Raw genomic sequence first — 20,110 nt, forward strand, 5'->3', positions numbered from 1 at the left:
AAAGCCTAAGTGTGTTTTTTTTCATAATAGTTTCACAATAATGTCTACTTTGTGTTACATGATCAAGGGGCATTTTTATAGATAACAGATTTAATATTTTTACATTTGAAAACCAATCTAATTTTACTTGGTAATTTGTTCCCTACCCTTTGGTTTAGAATGCTCCAAAATAATCACAATAGCTATTTAAGTAGAATTAATGGGTTTAAAACCTAGTTACTAAAAATAATGGAGATAAATTTATGATGTGTTGGTTTCCTGATAGATTCATTTGGACTTTTCCTTTCTGTTTCCCTTGTAGTGCGGGAGTTGGCCGGACTGGTTGTTTCATTGTAATAGATGCCATGTTAGAAAGAATAAAGCATGAAAAAACTGTAGATATTTATGGCCATGTAACTTTAATGAGAGCCCAGAGGAATTACATGGTTCAAACAGAAGACCAATACATCTTTATCCATGATGCACTGTTGGAGGCAGTGACTTGTGGAAATACCGAAGTGCCAGCTAGAAACTTGTATGCCTACATTCAGAAGCTGACACAAATAGAAACAGGAGAGAACGTCACAGGAATGGAGCTCGAATTTAAGGTATGATATTGAATGTGGTAATTCAGGAGCAAGTCATTCTGGAATTGTCTTTCTTAACCTTTCAAATTGGTGAAGTTATAAGATTCACTTGATCTTCTCCTTGGGTGTCTGACTATAAAACACTTTCTTCCTTTTTCCTTTTTCTATTCTATGCTATTCTATTCTATTCACAGTACCTAGGGCTCTTTTGTACCTAATTTAAAATGAGAGATCATACTCTCCGAACATAATGTTTAAATCTTCCATAGGCTATATGGAGTTATTAAGTAGAAGTGAAAAGCAGTGAAGTTCAAATAGTCATTTGCTTTAAAGTAAACAAAACCTTTATAGCTGAAGAGGGTATGTTGCAGTCAAGCCGCAGGCTAAAATTATCTTTGTCAGATTTTTCTTTTTTTTTTTTTTGTATTCAACAGCGTCTAGCCAGCTCTAAAGCTCACACCTCAAGATTCATCAGTGCCAATCTTCCATGTAATAAATTCAAAAATCGCCTTGTTAATATTATGCCATATGAATCCACAAGGGTATGCCTGCAGCCCATCCGAGGAGTAGAAGGATCTGATTATATCAATGCCAGTTTTATTGATGGATACAGGTATATAGTCTTGCTCCCCTGACAGTCCAAAGCCTTAATATTTACATGTGCCCTAGTTTCATAGGCAGAATGAATTTTATCTCAATTCAAAGTATTTTTCTTCATGCATAGGTCAGCTTTCAGTCCCTTGGTATTTGTTTTGTTTTGTTTTGTTTTGTTTTGTTTTGTTTTGGATAGTAGGAAGAAGCAGTCAAGGAGTCTTTAAACTGTCCTGCACTCTTCTTTCAGAAGCAATTTGGATGTGGAAGGAGTTAATAAATAAACTATTTGGCACCTTATTATATAAATTTAATAGATTGTGTGTAAGAGTCATTTCTATAAAATGAAGCTGCTGAACTAGGAATTTCTTAAGTTATTTGTATGACACATGAAATTGAGCTATCAGCGTTGCTCTAAAGTTTAAAAAATAAAGACATATAACATATATTAACAAAACAATTTTTGCAAAATCCCCAAAATGTGTTAAATGTCCTTATTTGCTTACACAATCTTAAAAGAAATTTACTGCAACTGTAATAATATGTTTTCATTTTTTACTACCAGCTTTGATGTTTACATATCCAGTATGAAGCCTTTTCATTGCTTTCTGATTACTGTAACATGCTATTTTCATCCTTTGTGATCCAGACAACAGAAAGCTTACATTGCTACCCAGGGGCCCTTGGCAGAGACCACTGAAGACTTCTGGCGGATGCTATGGGAACACAATTCCACCATCGTTGTGATGCTCACCAAGCTGCGTGAGATGGGCAGAGTGAGTGTCTCCGCATAAGACATTCATTCCATGGAGACATGAAGATTTCATTTTAAGAACCCAAGTGCCAGTGTCATTTGTTTGAAACACAGGGTACTCTGGAGAGGTTCTGAGCTGTTCATTACTCTTTATTGGTTTTTAACTTACAAAGCCACCTTAAAAAGTTCTTTAATCTGTGTGTTTTGAAGAAAGATGTAGTACTTTATTTCCACTGAAGCACAGTCATAGAGACAAATAAGAAAGTAGATATCCTGTCTGACTTGTTTTGACTCTAGACGTAATTTGCCCTTCCCTTCATTCTGGACGAGCTGGAGCTTGTGTGTCATCATTTCTCTGTATGAAGGAACTTGACCTTCTTTCACCCTTGAGGCAGATTTTTTACTTGCTTATAGTCCATTCTCACCAAATAAAGGGTTGGAAAGTTACATAGTTTTCCTAAGGAAGTAATCCGGTAATCTCAGATCTACTTTTAAAAAGTGATCATCCTGAAAAATACATAAAATCATATTAGAGGCACCTAAGGACTTACCACTTAGATTTAAGAGACACAAGCATTCTGCCATATTTGCTTGAGGTATTTTTTATCTCTTCTTTGTATAAGTTCAGTGGTAGAGATGCACCTAAACCTCAACTTTTAGAGCCCACAGAGAGAGCAAAAAAATACCAAACTAGGAAAATAACTTGAGTTTTCTGATTTGGCTGACTCTCTGCAAGACTTAGCCAAGTCATTAAAACTGCCTGGGCTGCAGGTTCCTCAGCTGATGAGGGAGATTGGACCAGGTCAGTTCAGAGGTTTCTTTCTGCATTTATACTTGATGGTTCTCTTCATTCCAAATCCCAGAGGTGAGCATTTACTGTGGTGCAATTCACAGCTGACACGGCCAGCATTCTGCCAAAGGACTGATGTAATTATTTGTCTAACTTATAGGTATGAAGACGCTTAACCTATCTGAGTGTTCAACTTATGTGTATTATGCACCTACTATATTCCAAGTTCTATGCTTGATACCATCGGCAAGCATTGACCCACACAATTTCCCTTTCCTTGGGGAATCTATGGTTTCAAAGAGAAAATAAGCCACATACAATCAGAATGACCTTAAATTCTATAATTTTATTAAGGAAAGAAAGATATTAAATATATAGACAGATGATAAAGTTTATTTACACTGTACATAGCTTGACATTAATCTTCTTCTTCTTCTTCTTCTTTTTTTTTTTTAGGAGAAATGTCACCAGTACTGGCCAGCAGAACGATCTGCAAGATATCAGTACTTTGTTGTAGATCCCATGGCTGAGTACAACATGCCACAGTACATCCTAAGAGAATTCAAGGTCACAGATGCCAGGGTAAGTTTGCACAGTCTTATGTTCCTAACCATTAGCTGAAAAGCAGTCTAAAAGGCACTTCTGGGAGAAACATTTGCCAAGTGACCATACTCCCAAAGCGAAAAGAAGTCACCCATCCTGGAGGACTTTTTTTTTAAATATAAGACTTAACTTTTCCTCTGTCTGGCAAGTTTTCTCATAAGCGCAGGCTTGGCTTCCATTCAAATGTAACATCTGGCAGCCCAACTTTGGGGACGCACTGGGTAAGTGTGTGTGCTAGGAAGCATTTACTGATTGGTTGACTGCGCTTACATGCACCTTCTCAGCTCATTCTCTTCAGAGCTTTTTTGACTTCTTCATTACTTGAGGCTGTAAATATGTTGTTGCTTTGCTAAGCCCTTTAGGTCGTGTGGGCTTGGAGGTTAATTTGGTATGATTTTAAAACTGCAGAGCAAATGGCATTCTTTAGAAGAATCTGACAAGCTTTGCACATTCTAATTTGATTCCTGGCATGGTTTATTCCTTGGTGTGCTAATGTGTCTGTCCATGAGAGCTGTGCACCCACGACCCTTGTTGGCTAATTTTCATTCTGCATTTCTTATCTAGATTGTTGAGTCCAAGGTTCAGCCCTGATGTAAGATGTTCTATGCATAAACTTTAATATCCTTGCCTTTGGCCAGCTTCAAACCATGATTACAAACACATCTTGGGAGTGAGCAGGATCAGTCCAAAGCCCTGCTTTGTTTTTGGAACTGTCACAGTGGGTGTGTTGAATGAAAGTCTAGAGTAGAGCTATTTACTTGACCCATTGTTTTTTTCTGGAAAGCAGCTTTCTCAACCAATACTCATGTTTAGAGATTATCTGCTAATCCCCAAAGCTGGGTCCTAGCTGTTGACCTAAAGTGAAAGAGAAATTGGTCAGCAAGCTGCTTGGCCCACGTGACAGACTTGTTAATCCCAGAAAGTCTGAAGTCTTTACTCTGCAGGTGACTATACTCAAGACAGCAGCTAAGTCCCTAGGTCTCATTTTGAGTTGCCCAAGCAAGCATGCCTTGGTCACCCACTGTAAAAAAAAAAAAAAAAAAAGGAAAGGAAAAAACATGCCCTTTCAGAATTTGAAGCTAGATGTGTGAGTAAGAACTTTGAGTGCATTCCAAGCAAACTCACCAGCCATTTCAGATGACAAAGTGTAGGACCCAGGCTCTGCAAATGGCAGAGACAGCTTCTTTACTGCTCCTCACTTGGCCAGATTAAATCTGATCACAATAAGGAAAAGAACTGTTGAAGCAGGAACCTGTTCACATGTTGTTATTTTTTTTAAAAGCCTCCTTGTAAGTATATATTTTTCTTAGCTGCCATAGCCTTTGCTGTTTGTGCTCCTAGTGTGTTCCTAGTCTCAACTTCTCAGTTTAGAAAGCAAGCTGACACGTGAGAATAGTGTTGTTAAACAGGTAACCTTTAAATGGAGTCAGGTGGGCTTTCCTCCAAATCATAAAGGTTTGTGCACATGACCTCCTCTTGCTGTTAAAAGCAACTGTGGTCAGACATGAAATCCCCAGGACAAGCAGAAGAAGACAAATCTGTATTACCTAGCCTTTGGCTTCCCTTCCCGTGCTTTCCAAACCTTTTTCAGCAACAGAGGGAAGTAAATCATGCTTCTGTGGTAACCATCCCTAAGTTAAAGTTATGGGGGCAAGCAGTTATTTTCATGTTCCTCAATCTCACAAAGTTGATGTGATCGTCCTGTTTTATTTCAATTCTCAAGTGATGCCAGTCAGGAATCTACCATGTTCCTGTAGAAACCACCAGGCTGGGTGATGTGTGTTCATCTCGAGTTGAGCCATCCTCTTGCCTCAATATGACTGAATGAGAAACACTGGGTCTCTGTTTACTTACCCAGAATCTTGGGAACATGCACACCTGTATCCAGAAGGACTTTAATGAGGACAGAGGTGTTATAGAAATGGAAAGGAAGACTGAGTTAAAGCCTTAACTGGGAGCAGGGCCTCCTCAAATGAGATCAGACCTTCTAAGCTTGGAATTTTGATTATTTCTCTCTGTTGATTCAGGGAAGAAAGTTGATGATCATAGTTGTTATTCTTGCTTCTGTAAACAGAGAGGCCCTTTTGCTTTTATTGTGCTTCCAAAAACACTCTAAAATTCCAGAAGGAATTAGAAGCGCCTTAATCTCTTCTTTTCAAACCATTTATATTTCATAAATCAGAGCAGTTTTGCCTAATCACTTTAATTAAAAAAGACACTTCTTGAACTAGTTTTTGGTTTGTCTGTGGTAAAGCCCTCCACAGACACCTTAATTCCTGTGGTCAGCCAGAAAGAGTGCTTTTCCAGAACACAGCATTTACTTGCTAATCATCTGTCCTATCTCCTGGAGGGATGCCTCACTTCCCACTCAACAGCGTAGTCTCCTAGCACACGTTGTATCCCCTGCCATGGGTACAAACCACATACCTCTGAGACATGAGGGCCATGCAGCAGCTACCCAATTTGTGTCAGATCCTTTCAGTGTCACTATTTGTCATTTGACAATGCTGGAAATAAGCAAGCACAACAGATGTGAACGTATCATGACAGCAGCAAAATCTGGGGTCTGGATGACATGGCCAGATATTCCTTGCAATATTAGGAAGTTATTGGATTGTGAAAATTTTGAAATGGACTGTATATGTTCCACTTTGGTTTTGAAGGCAAACTTTGAGGCTCAGGAGCATTTACTAACATGGGAACTAGGTGACTTTGAGAACTCAGGTTTTTAACTGGGACTTTAGTTTGTGAGACTAAACACATTTGCAATTTAAATATATATGAATGTAGACGGTGTTAATACCAGGTAAGACACAAATGTAACTAAATTTCTAGTTAGACATGTTTCTAACTGCCCCCCCCCCACCTTTTTTCCCTTTTTTGGAAAAAATCACGCCTGCTGTGGTGGTCCATGTACTGGCTGAATCCTCCTGGCATTCTCTTTTGTGGCTGGGTATGTGGCTTTCTCTCTGAAGGACGGGCAGTCCCGAACCGTGAGGCAGTTCCAGTTCACTGACTGGCCAGAGCAAGGAGTGCCAAAGTCTGGAGAAGGATTTATTGACTTCATCGGCCAAGTCCATAAAACAAAAGAGCAGTTTGGCCAAGATGGACCCATTTCAGTCCATTGCAGGTGAGTTAAGAATCAGGAATGAGTTTCCATTCCATTTCAAAGCAATGGTAACTTTGAAAATATGTACTGTTCGCTATCCACTGTTGGTACCAGCTTATTGTGAATTTGCATACTTGAAATTTTATTTTAATTTTTCTCAGAAATGTATTGTAAACACTAAAGCAAGGACTCATTTCTCTTTCTTCCCATAAAGTGAAAATAATGAAAGGAAGATTTTGATCTTCAAATTTTGCCTCTTGTAACAAAGAATCAAACTATGTTTTTCTTTGCCTGTTTTACCTTAACAGGAATTGTTGGTACATCCCCTAGTGATAATTTGTTCAGTTAATCATTTCTTACTTGTTTTGTTTTCATAGCATTACCCTGATAACAATCTTTCTCTATCTTTCTCGTGTGTTTGTCTTCTTGGGAAAACCATAAATAGTTATTAAGCTTTAATGACAATACTAATTCTTGTCAGTCAGTAAGCCATTAGCATGGTACCTCCGTTAAAATTGCAATTTGCTTGAAAATTGTTGCTGTATCAGAAAATGAAGCACCTTCAAGTTAATTATTTTCAATAGTTTCCACAGCATTTTATAATTCAAGCCATTGAAGTTAATAGAAATAGCAAGTAAACAGTTCAGAAAGGACATTCACCATAAATTTTGTGCTTTTGGAAGCTGCTATGCAAAAACCTTCCAGCAAAAGGAATTTATCTAACTTTTTTGAAAAGTCTCAGTTTGTTATCTCTTTATGGCCAAAATCTTAGGTTTATAAAAAAAAATTTATTTTACTTCGCCGCTCCCCCTGCCACTAAATTCCAAACTACAGTTCTTAGTGACACGGGAGACAGGGTCTCAAAACAGGAGAAGTATCAGACCTGGATTTCAAAATATGTGCTCTAGTCCCACTTCTGTCCTCACGTAACTCTGTGACAGCAGGGAAACTTCACTAGACCTCAGTTTTCTCAGGTGATCTCTAAGATCCTTTCTAGCACACTGCATTTCCCAGGCATGGTATATTAAATGAGAAACGGATCTTATTTACATACATTTGTTTTGTGCTGAGTTTATCCAAAATCCTTTGCTCTAGACAACCAAAGAGCATGTAGGAAATGACGCATAGACTCAAATACTGAGACAAAGTGGAGGGTACACATTGGATTTGAATTACCTGGATATTCTAATTTTCCAAAGACTTTGTCCAAATCTTCATTCAAATTTTCCAGTATAAGCTATAAAAAAAGAATATATTTGTCACATGATTTTCACTTTAGGCATTCCCATAAGTATAAATATAAAAGTGTGCGTATACAAGCCTTACTTTTCATTGCTTTTGTCACAAAGTGACTTAAAGACTCGGTTAGTATAAATACTATGACATGTATAAATACTATGACATGTTATTCACATATTTTATATGTATATCTTAAAGAGTTCCATATATTTTCTCTTATCTGTGAATATTTTTAAACTACCACTTATTTTATTCATAACTTACTAAGGACATGATAAAGTCAGTAAATTCAGAAGTTATAAGGCCAGTGTCTGTTATTTTCTCGAAAGGACCTAGAAGAAAGCCTGAAACCCTGTACTCAAAATGTTTTGTTACATTTGACCAATCAAATCAAGATAGACTCTGGAGTACCTGGACCATTCAACAAAAAGATTATAAATCACAGTCTCTCAGGATTAAGACTTTTCAAAGTTGAAAGGAACCTTCATGGTCATCTCCCCCATCTTATCACAGAGCCTTGACTGCTCCTACACATCCTCAGCCACTTTGTAAAACCTGCTCATGGATTTTAAAGCCTCACTTAACATTTTTGTTTGGACTCCTTAGAAAACCCAGTTTATAAAGGGACACACTATATATCAGCTATATCCCCAAGTAAATGAATTTGTCCATTTTCTACAGCCTGTACCCAAGTGTTACACATGGTGTTTAATTAGGAAGCAAAAATGTAGGGATTTTTCAGATTATTCACTCTTCTCCTCATTATCTAAACCTCCAGATGCTTTCTTACTTCTTAAGAACACAAAAGCTATGAATTAATTTTCTTCTCTTGCTGCAGTTACAATTCTGGAATTATCTTAAAACAATAAAGAAAACAGAAACTCAAAATCTTGCTAACGTGGTGGAAAGAATCCTGGTGTTTTAGCTCCTAAACATCTAAAAATAGTAGATGAGTATACAGCTCAGTGGCTCTTAATCACATTATATTGTTATTGTTGTTTTGTTTAGAGACCTCTTTGAGAATCTGCTAAAGATACGTTTCAGGGAAGAAAAAAATATACACATTTACACAATCTGTATATATAAGCTGTTCATAGACCCTTCTGAAGACCAAATGAGGATCCCATATCAAAAAACCCTGTTATAGAATATTTTTCTCATATCAAAACTAAAATGTTTGAATTTGAATACTCTATATACCTTCTCATTTATTTATATGTCTAGGTGATGGGACATCATGCACAGATTTTAAGTGACTACAAGAAAATTTGAAGATGCCAAATTTGTCTCACCTTATTGGAATTATTTCATGCTTTAAAAGTATTAAGCAGGCAAGGTCTACAATGTCAGGATCAGCATGAAGAGTATAAATCTGTATTTAATATACCCTTTCTCTTATCAATTTATTTTATAATATTTATGTTTCCTGGATCTTTCCAAAATGGCATATAATCCCAATTGAAAAGGCATTTCATTCTATGAGACTTAACCCTAATTACTCCACATTCATTCTCATATGTCACATTATCCCAAGAATGATCACTTCTTGAACACAACACCACATTTTCTTGAACACTGCTACAGAAGAAATAGAAGAACCTGACAAAATATGGAAGCTGGTGGACATATGTCCACCTCCAAGCAAATGTGGCCAAGACTGTGAGCATCTCATCTAGTAATATTGCCTTTGTTATTGTGACAGTGCGGGCGTTGGAAGAACTGGAGTCTTCATAACACTAAGCATTGTTTTGGAAAGAATGAGATATGAAGGAGTAGTAGATATCTTCCAGACTGTCAAAATGTTAAGAACACAACGACCAGCCATGGTGCAGACAGAGGTGAGAGAAACCTCCATGAGTTTGTTTGTCACATTTCAAAAGCCAAATAATAGATTTAATTAGCCAAGACCTCCTAGAGGCCAGAAACTCAACACCAGAAGCAAAATACAGGAAAATACTGAAGGAAAAGCATCCAACTGTTTAGTATTTTTAAATCTCATTTTCCCCCTCTTTAAATGGGAATGACTGTGTCTTGGAGTTGGTTTGAAAGTTATCTAAAGTTATATATTTGATTGAACCATGTTAAATTGTCACCATTTGACCATTTTGGGCCTATAAACATTGCAATTGCATATAATTCATTATATACATACTAATGCAATATGCATTGCACATACTTAATATTTATAAAAAGCATAATGCCTAATAGATAATAGACCCTTGGCCCTATTTACTTCTCCATTCTCTTTCTATATGCCTAGATATGAGACCAACTGCTCTGTATTTCATTTCTTAATAATGGTATTTTTAACTATTTGGATACTGGATAAGCCTTAGAGAAAATAGCCTCCCATTTTCTACTCCAATAATTGATATGAAAATTCTGGTATTTCTCAGAATAACATGAGTTCATGATTTAGCCAACATAGCCTACTGACTTCATTTTAAGGCTAACGTGATAGTGTGTCTGCTACCAAAGTATGCAATTTATATGTATTCCTAAATTCATCACCCACGGTATCTTCCAGACTTAGATTTCAAAATAGTGCAAGCATTTGGCTTGCAATACTCAAAACATTATGTCAGCCTGACAAACTTAATGGGTGTTGGGGGTGACAGAGGGAAATTGGACATTTAAAAAGCCTTAACACTTAGCCAACCAACTTACTGTGACAAGATAGGAAAGCAAACTCCATTTATTTTGCATTACCATTTTTATTGTAGAAAAATGCACATTTAAGCAAAATAGAAACTATCTACTTTCAGCCCCATTGGCTACTGAAAATAAGTTTCTTTTAAGGGGAAAAATCCTACTTTTTCTCATCCCTTATCATCTGTAAATTATAATTTTTTCCATCTTTCTAACAATGTTGCCACTTATTCCAGTTTGACAGTGTTCTTCCTGTGTCTGAAAAAGGACATGTTTCATGCTGTTTTAGTTTAGTGTGGGTCTTTCTAGAACAGACAACTAGCAATCACACAGAATTAGGCCAAATGGCACAGGTATTTTTTGACATGGGCAGCCAGCCAGTCTTGCAAAGCCTCTTCCAAGCGATGAAAAGCTTGAAAGTTCAGTGCCCTGTGTAAACGGCTTTGTGTGCCTGATGTTCCCCACCAGATACCTTCTGGCTGCCTTGCTTACTTATGTAAGAACATCAGAAATGGTGGGTAATTCTGACTGCAGGCAACAGGGTTTACTGTCTGGTAAGATTTTTTTTAATTCACGTTTTTTTTGGCGATAGTCAAATAATAGAAGATAGATAATAGAAGATAAATGAACCACGTTTTCTTCAGGACATTGTGTGTCTACATCAAGCGCTCTCTTAAACTTGCAAATCAATAATTACTTATCACAAATTAGATAATTGTAAAAGATGACAGTGCTATTTAAGGAGTTCATGCATTTGATTGGCGGTAACTGATACTACCTGGAGAACGGTCCACATGTGTATGGACATGATGTTCACAGGAGCTGTCACTACTTTGGAATTAGGAAACTATTTTAGTCGAATTGATTGGTGAAGTTAATAAACACCCCATGTGGCTAATGGTTCTTTGCTCACTAAAACCAATTGGTCATTGGATTGAATTGATTGATGAGAAAGTAGTGATTTTGCCTCCATTGAGATGTAACTTGGTCTTTTAACATCAATTCTCAATTTTCTATTATAATGTCCTCACGGCCCCTTCTCCTCTTTCTCCCCATGCTTTGTCTCCTGCAGGATCAGTATCAGTTTTGCTATCGAGCCGCACTAGAGTACCTGGGCAGCTTTGATCACTATGCAACGTAGAAACCCCTGACCCACTTTGGATTTTTACTGCAGGCCCTTCAATATCCATGGAGTCTCTTCTGAGCCATACAGGGCACTTGAGAAGTCCTTCTTAACTTCTAGCTAACAACCACTTAGTGGGACTATCACACACAAAACAAATTAAAAAACAAACAAACAAAAACTCTTCCAGGTGGACCAAGAATTCACACTTTAATAATCTAACCAGAAAAATAGTAGAGGGAATCCTGACTGGTGAGGCATCTGAAGGATTTTATTTACAGATACCTCAAGGATTCAAAAATAAAGGGAAGAAGAAATCATAGCAAAGAACCGCCATCTTGTTTAGGATTGCTTGATGGGTGCAAGGAGAAATGGCCTGAGTGCAGCAGCTCAGGGCAAGATCTTTGCTGGCTTCTCATGACAGAATGGACTCTGCTTCAACATCGCCCCTTCCCACCATACTACTCATAATAACATTTTAGGGGGAAAGGGGGTGGGGAATGTTTAAAAAGAAAGTCTTTGATTTAGTTTTTTAGTATTGTAAAGATACTGCTGACCTGTGCTTCATTTTTAACTGTGTAAACTTTTTTTTAACAAAATGTATCATTCGATAAAGTGAATTTTAAAAAAGTTACATACTCTTCATTTTTTATTTCCAAATTGTAGGTTTTTTTAAGCGGTAGAACTGTTATCTGTAATATCTTGCTGTAGAAATATCAAATAATTTGAAAATTTTGCACATTTTTGTGCAATGCTCTTAATCCACAGTATCAGTCTCATCTGATATTACTTTACACTTCCGTTCAGTTTTCGTTGGTGAGAAAGTACCCATTCTCTTTAAATAATCAAAGAGAACTTTTTTTGTTTTGTTCTGTTTTTTGGAATCAACAGGGAGGCGCAAAGTATAAAGTTGCTGCTAACATATATACATATATATCCATATTTTATCGGGGTGTCTATGTATATATAGACAGTTGTGTCCACACAAAAAGATAGATATAGCTATCATTCAGTTCTTTCATGATTTAGTTTTTCTTTTTTTTAAGGTAGAAAAGCTATTGTAACATCTTTTTCAATGTGTTATTAATTTTATGACATACTGATATTTCTTAATATCACAAAATTTTAACTTTTAAGGGAAATGAGGAATGCACATCAGTGATTGTCAAACCTCACCCCCTTAATTTCCTACCCAGTCTCCCCCCAGCCCCCACCCACCTAACCATATTCACAAATACTATTTTGTTAGCCAGGCTTCCAACAAACTTCAATATTTCTAACACTCTAGTGCAATAAAACATTACTAAATATCTAAGAGGTGTGCATGTGGGAAAAGGTCAGTGCATATCCCTTTAGGAGGGGAGAATGTTGTAATATATCAGCTATCAAGATGTTTAAAAAAGTGTATTCAATCGTATATTGTCTATAGTATGTGCTATGAAATTTGCATTTATGATATGTAACAGGGGCAAAGCCAAACTCATGTTACTCTGTTCAGTCAGAAACATTTTTTGTGGCATACAGCATTCCTGGGAAGTGCTGTACTTTGTTTTCTTTTGGTTTTAGTTTCGCATTTAGAGTGCCTTATAATTGATGCCTATTTTAATAGCATTTCTTTTTAGCATTTGGTTCGTATTTTCATTAGTTGTTCATATATGTTTCTCTTATCTCTTCCAATTAAAGCATTATCTGTTTACCACATGTACAAAAACTCTTTGAATAATATGCATTCCTAGTTTTCAACCAAGTCGGGGATGTTAGTGATTGTACCAGCCCAAAGCACTTGGATAATCAGGGCCCTTCTTCCTTTCATAATTGTCAGCATCAGGAAAAGCTACTTGTTTTATTTCTAATCCCTTCCAAATCTGCTCTGGAACATTCAGTAACTGCACCAAACTTATTTTATTAACAAACATCATTGTCAACTTTGAATATATTTACTATTCCATTAGGATTTTTCTAAAAGGAGAAATTAATATATGTATATACCCCCCAAATTTTCCAACATAATTTCTATAGGAAGCCATGGAAATGGCATGAGTTTGCCATATCTTTTATGATTTTAAAGAATCCTCAGAATATCCAAGAACTCTTAAAGAGTTTTGGTGTAATATTTTGGTTTAATATTAGCTTCACTGATGTCCTGCATGGAAGGAATTTTGCTTTCTACATTTTCCCATCACTTGCAGAATGAAATCCAAGAGACCAAACACTTGCAAGCATCGTAGCTGAGCACTTTTGTAAAAAAAAGACAAAAAAAAAAAAAGACAAAAAGAGAAAAAAAGAAAAAATATCATACGAAAAAAAAAAGTATCTAGAAGGCTACCTCAGAATGAGACTCTCTAACCTACATCAGAACCAGAGAAGAATGTGCACTATGTGGGTCTGTTATTGTTTTCTTTTAGATGTATCTTTTGGAGATTTATCCAAGTGCCAGATTACTCAGTGCTACAATTTTCATTTAGTGAAACAAAGGGGGTCAGACAGACATTGCATCATGCAGACATGCCATGTTGGACATGTAGAATCTAATGATGTACTACACACCAGAACCGTTGGCAAATGAGCAGTTTCTCTCCCTGAAACAAAAACTGCCCATTTGGCACAGGGAAAGGGGAGAATAATCACGAGAAGAAAATGAATGGGATGCATACCATAGACGAGCGAAGAGGAGACTATTCCAGATACCTTACTGTTCAGGAGCTGTTCCGAGAACTAACTCCCTTACTGTCATTGATGTGCATTCCACTCTGCTTTTCTGTACAACCATTCTAGTTTATTTTCCCAGGTAAACATCTTTATCTACCATTACCGTAAACTTTGAAGTTTCCAATTATTTTCATCATCATAACCAGTACGGTGCTATTATTTACCTATGTATGTGTAGTTATGTATAATTTTGTAATTAGTTACAATGGTAAAAAAATCAAAATATATAAAAAATGATTTGTACAGAACTTTATTTTAGCTCTTTTTTAAAAATGATTTGCATGGTTAGACAACGGCAAGGACAGCCAGGGGAGGGAAGGGCCTCTAGGGAACTTTGCACTTTCTATACCTTTGTACTATGCACTGCCCTATTGATTCTACACCCAATAATGTTATTACTTGAACCCATCCGTAAGAAACTGCTTCAGAAATTCATTTGTGTGTATGTAAATAACCCAACATAGAAACAGGAAAGGAAAAAAAAAATCTGCAGTAATGTACAGGTTTTTTTTTTCTTTCCTGTTTTTTCTTCTCTTTTTCATTTTTTTTCTTTTTTTTCTTTTTTTTTGGTTTTGCTTTGTTTTAGGCCCTTCTTTTGATTTTTAATTACCTTTTCTTCCTCCTTTTTTGGGTTTTGGTTTCCTTTGGGTTTATGGGTGCCCTGATACTCCAGCAGAGATCAGAAGGCTACAGATCCATCCTATCCATCCGTTATGTGGCTTTGCCATCCAAGCTTGGAGTGTCTTTACAAAGATAATAACAGTTGTGTTCTTTGCTCTCGTTTTGGATGCATAGACTGAAAAATTAAAAAAATAACTTGTAAAATGGCTTGTTAAAAAAATACAATTACCTCTAATTAGTAGTACGCGTAAATGTTTTACAGAATGAAAGGCGTGCTTTTTATTTTCTTACTTCGTTACATTGGTGGCGAAAGAAGTCTGTATGAAAATCAGTTCTTTGCTGACACAAGTTCCATTTGTTACAAATGAATTCTAATAAAAATGTCAGTGTTATGCAGCCTTGGCCTTTGCTTTTGTCCACTCAAGCACTTTGGTTTTGAAGTGACTATATGGTTATCTGGTTAGTTCCTTTATACTAACAGTAATTCTACTTATTAAGAGGCTGCTATCTACAGGTACCTCCCTTGAGGTGAGCACCTTTCACTGGTAAGCAAACTGAGGCTTATGAAATAGTTCGCTCAATTTTACACAGCAAAAAGAGACACCTTGGTTTCATTCAAATTAGAGATCACGGGCAATCTTTTAATTCTGAGAAAGATGAACTATATACATATAAGTATATTACAATGTACGTAAGTATTACTATCTTGCAATAACTGGCATCTCTCATGCACATAAAAACTCTTTGGGACCATGGCTAAGAAAATACTTTTCTTGGATTGTTTATTCAGTCATTCAGTGTTATGGTCCAGAACTGTTGTAGGCATTGGGAATGCAACTGTGAGCAAATGAGATACTGCTGCTTCTTGCATGGAGACTGCAGTATAGGGAGAGAGACCGGCATTAAATAAACAATGATAAAATTACACTCTGACAAGTCTTATAGGAGAAAGTAGAGATCCATGAAGTTAGGACTTACTATTGTGAGGGACAGAAAGTCTGACTTGGCTTATAAGAGAAGGAAAGTATCTACTGCCTTATATATTTGAAGATTAGGAATGGGCTTATATTGAAAGAGTAGGAACACATAATCCTCAAGAACAACTGGATTCAGGGCTCAGGTGATGTCTTCAGCATCTCTCTCCTACCCCTGCCTGGTTTCTATTTTCTTAGTGTTAATTCTAAGCAATCTTTGTGGTCCTTGGAACCTTAAGGATCTTAACACCAAAAAGCAGGCAAGTGGAAGAGTTTACTTCCCCAACAGCACAAACAGAAGCCCTTGAACAGAATGGATGCTTGTTGGCCCTCACTGATGGGACTAAGTGATCATCTCAGGATCACAGCTGTGGATAGGAGAAGAGAATGTGCTCACTGAGTTGCCAAATCAAGAAGGATGTAAGGTGGTTATCCACCTTGCCCAATAGCAATGAATATGGTGGGACCAACAACTGGATGCAAATCAACCTAATGAGTTAAGGTAAGGCAAAGCACAGGTACACTTGATAACATCACAACTATTATTGCCATGGAAATGATAAGGGAATGAAACACTCCTGTAATCCAAAAAGCATTTTGGAAATCTTGATACTGAACAATTAGATTTTTTTATTTTAACCAGAAAAACAGGACAAAAATTTCAAGGTGAATCATTCTTAATATTCTGATCATTGTGATTCATTATTTTAAATCGATGTCTGATTGGAATGCCAAAAATGACAAAATAGCTGATTTCACACATGTACATACATGCAACAATTATTAGTTAATAGTAATTCACTAATAATTAGTTTTGGTTTCTTTTCGTTGGTCATATTTATGATTAAACTTCATAAGTTAAAAAAATTTCAATATAATAATTTTTAAAATTGTATATATGAAAAGTATTTAAATTTATTAATTTTAAAAGTTTTTCAAAGTTCTAAGGAAATTAATATAGTAAGAGAACACTATGAATCTGAAATTGTAGATTTTATCATTATTTGTAATAACAAAATAAAAGTGGAAACACTCTAAATGTCCAATAATAGGAAATTGAGAAAAAAATGTATATATGTGAAGTTGTATATATTTAAAATTCTACACACACACACACACCATAATACCATGTATAATACATTACCATTTAGCCATTAAGTGGTTAAATAGTTTGTGAGAAAAAAATGATGACATGAAAAACGATTATATTTTTAAAAGGAGGTATAAAGTTATGTACACACATTAAAACAATTAAACGACTAGAAAGAAATGCATCTATGTGATAAACTTGTACTTTAAACATTTTCTAAAATTTTTACATTAAATATTTTTAAATAGTAAAATAGGAGTGCTTTAAAATATATGAGAAGATGGAGTGATCTCTAAAAATCGATTTTAAAAAGGCAAGAATTGAGAGGAAAAAAAAGAACTTTGAAAAGAGCCTAAGATAGGTGGAACAAATAGAAAGCATAATAATACAGTCGATTTAAACAAATAAACAATACTACATTAAATGTAAGTGGAGTATATCCAACTTAAAAATATAGATTGTCAGTCTAGATATATAGTGCTTATACAAAATATAAGAATGCTAAAAGTAAAAGAAGTTCAAGAAATATAATATGCAAACATAGCCAAAAGAAAGCTGTCCTGAGTTATATTAATTTTAGCCACAGAATTACCAAATAATAAGAAAGTCAAGTCCTAATGAAAAAACCTTCAATGCACCAAGAAGATATAACAATTCTATGTCATACAGTTTCAAAATGGAGATGACAAAAATAGGCAGAACTAAATAGAATTACACATATATCCACAATCATAATGGGAGATTTTAAAATAATTCTCTCAGTAGCTAATATAATTGCTGTTTCAGAATAGACCAAAAATATTTAGTAAGGATACAAAAGATATGAATTACCTAATTAACAAAATTGATCTAAGTGACCTACGTAGACCACAACTCAACAACTTAAGAATATACATTATTCAACAACTTAAGAATGCATTCAATAAGAATTGAATACATTATTAAGAGCACATGGAACATTTACCAAAATTGACTAGGAACTGGACCATAAAGCAATTTTCAACAAATATTGAGTGCTTTAAGTATACAGAGTATATTCTCTGTTCCTAGCACTGTCCAACTGGAAGCCAGTACCAAAAATATTTAGAAAATTCCTATATGCATGCATGGTAATTAAGAAATACCCTTCCAAATAGCCAATTTGTCAGAGAAGAAATCACAATGGAAGTAGGAAATTAAAACTATAAAATTATGAAATACCACATATCAAAACTTGTGGAATAAAGCTAGACAGCGCTTTAGAGAGAAATGTATCACCTTAAATGCATATTAGAAAAAAAGAAAAGCTAAAAACAAATGATCTTGGTTTTTGCAAGTTATAAAATTAATGCTTAATTCTATTCCAAGAAAGTAGAAGAAAGGAAATAAGAAAGAAAAGAAATAATAATGAAATTTAAAATAAATATACAACAAATCTTGAAGTTTAAAGCTGATTCTCTGAACAGCAATGAAATTGATAAACACTAGCAAAATGATTTAAATAAAAGAGATGGACAAACAATATCAGAAATTTGAATAGAAGCATAACACTTCAGAACTCACCAACATTAACTACTAAAAGTGACAAAGGGTCCATATTCATGATAGACAACCAACTCCTACAAATACATAATAAAAAGGCAAGCAACCCAAAAAAGATTAGGCACTATGCTTGAATAGATATGTCACCAAAAAAGATAGCCACATTCCTCAAAGCAAATGAAAAAGTACTTAATAAGTAATCAGGGAAGTGCCAGTTAAAGCCTCAATGCGATGCCAATACACACTCACCATAACAGCTAATACTAAAAAAACTTAACAATATCAAGTATGGTGAGGATCTGTCAGGTCTGACTTAGTGGTCCTTATACATGTAAACTGCCCATGGAATTGTGTGTCATTCCTTATTACAAGCATACACTATGCTTGTTGGAATGCAATTTTACAAACGCTGTAGAACACAGTTAAGCTTTCTATATAAAGTAGAAATATATACATACCTTATCCTGTAGTTTTATAGGTAGTTCTCACACAATAAATAGAAATGCATGCATATATGAACAAGAGACTAAGAACATAGTAAGTTTCTGCCCATTGCAACATTAATCATAGAGCCAAAAATTCTAAATAACATAAATGTCTATCAACAGTAGAATGAATAAATAAATTTTGGTATAATGACACAATAGAATACAGTGAATAAGTATGATCCAAGTAACACTGAGCAAAACATGCCAACATAAAAAATACACACTATATGATTCTCAGGTGATTCCCTTTTGGAGGAGAGAGGTAAGCAGTGATTAGGAGAGCAGAAGAAAACTTCTTGGGTGCTGGCAGTATTTTATTTTTTAACCTAGATGTGGTTCCATAGGTATTTCTTTTTTGATAAATCACTGAGCTATACCTTTACTTCCATGGGCTTTTCTCTCTGTGTTGCATGTCAATAAAGTTTTATGAATAACTATTATTTATTCACATATATACATGTGAAAAATAAATTGGTTTTCAAAATATTAATATTATGTCTGTGTATGTCAATGTACACAATCCAGCCAACTGTTAGATCATAGAAATCCTGGGAATGATATGAAATTCCATAGAAAGTTTATGAGTAAGGAGCACTAACTCAAAATCTGGTGAGCTATTTCAATGTTGCTAAAATTTGGTGTAGAAATAATTGTTGTTCAATTTAAGTGTGCCTCATGGTCCTGGATTGTGCTGCTAGCCTATTCAGCAAGTTGAAAGTGTGGATCATTGGCTACCAAGACAGATGCATGAGAGTATGGATGAATCAGAGATGGATTTATATCATTTCTGGAAAATCAACTTAAAGTGCAAATCTTATTGATTATGACAATGTCATGTACCAGGAAAAAAAAATCCTAGACTCAAACAGACTTGGGTTCTAGCTTGTATTGTTTGTTTTATGAGGGGGATGTAATTAGGTTTTCTCATTGATTTCCACTTGGAGGAGGTACTGGGGATTGAACCCCTGATCTCTTGGGTGCTGAGCATGCGTTCTACCGCTTGAGCTATACTCTTGCCCCCTAGACTTGGGTTCTAATCTGACTTTCATCATTAATTAGCTGAATTGGTCCTAATCAAGCTACTTAATTTTCTAAGCCTTGGTTTTCTCATCTATAAAATGGAGATGAATTATCTACCCTCCAGGTTTATTATACAAATTCAAAATAATTTAAATAATATGCATAATAGTTATGATTCATGGAGGACTTATGCTCATAGTGGACAAAACTCAGCATTTCCACTTCCACATTAAAAAGGCCTAAATGTCTTAAAGAACAATATT

The 20,110-nt window shown here is 35.5% G+C and overlaps 1 protein-coding gene across 35 annotated transcripts in view; it reads left to right on the forward strand.

The window, feature by feature from the left end:
• Positions 1-12,058, forward strand: part of PTPRD (protein tyrosine phosphatase receptor type D) — a 1,865,527-nt gene extending 1,853,469 nt beyond the window's left edge. For all 35 annotated transcript variants that reach the window (XM_072959433.1, XM_072959445.1, XM_072959436.1 and 32 more), the window contains 7 exons: positions 302-587; positions 1,001-1,179; positions 1,807-1,933; positions 3,158-3,283; positions 6,280-6,434; positions 9,355-9,490; positions 11,374-12,058. In XM_072959433.1, coding sequence (XP_072815534.1) covers positions 302-587; positions 1,001-1,179; positions 1,807-1,933; positions 3,158-3,283; positions 6,280-6,434; positions 9,355-9,490; positions 11,374-11,442 — 1,078 coding nt within the window. In that variant the 3' untranslated portion in view covers positions 11,443-12,058. The remainder of the gene's footprint in view (positions 1-301; positions 588-1,000; positions 1,180-1,806; positions 1,934-3,157; positions 3,284-6,279; positions 6,435-9,354; positions 9,491-11,373) is intronic.
• The last annotated feature ends 8,052 nt before the right edge of the window (positions 12,059-20,110 follow it).

The sequence above is a fragment of the Vicugna pacos genome, chromosome 4 (genome assembly GCF_048564905.1).
Source record: "Vicugna pacos chromosome 4, VicPac4, whole genome shotgun sequence".
Lineage (NCBI taxonomy): Eukaryota > Metazoa > Chordata > Mammalia > Artiodactyla > Camelidae > Vicugna > Vicugna pacos.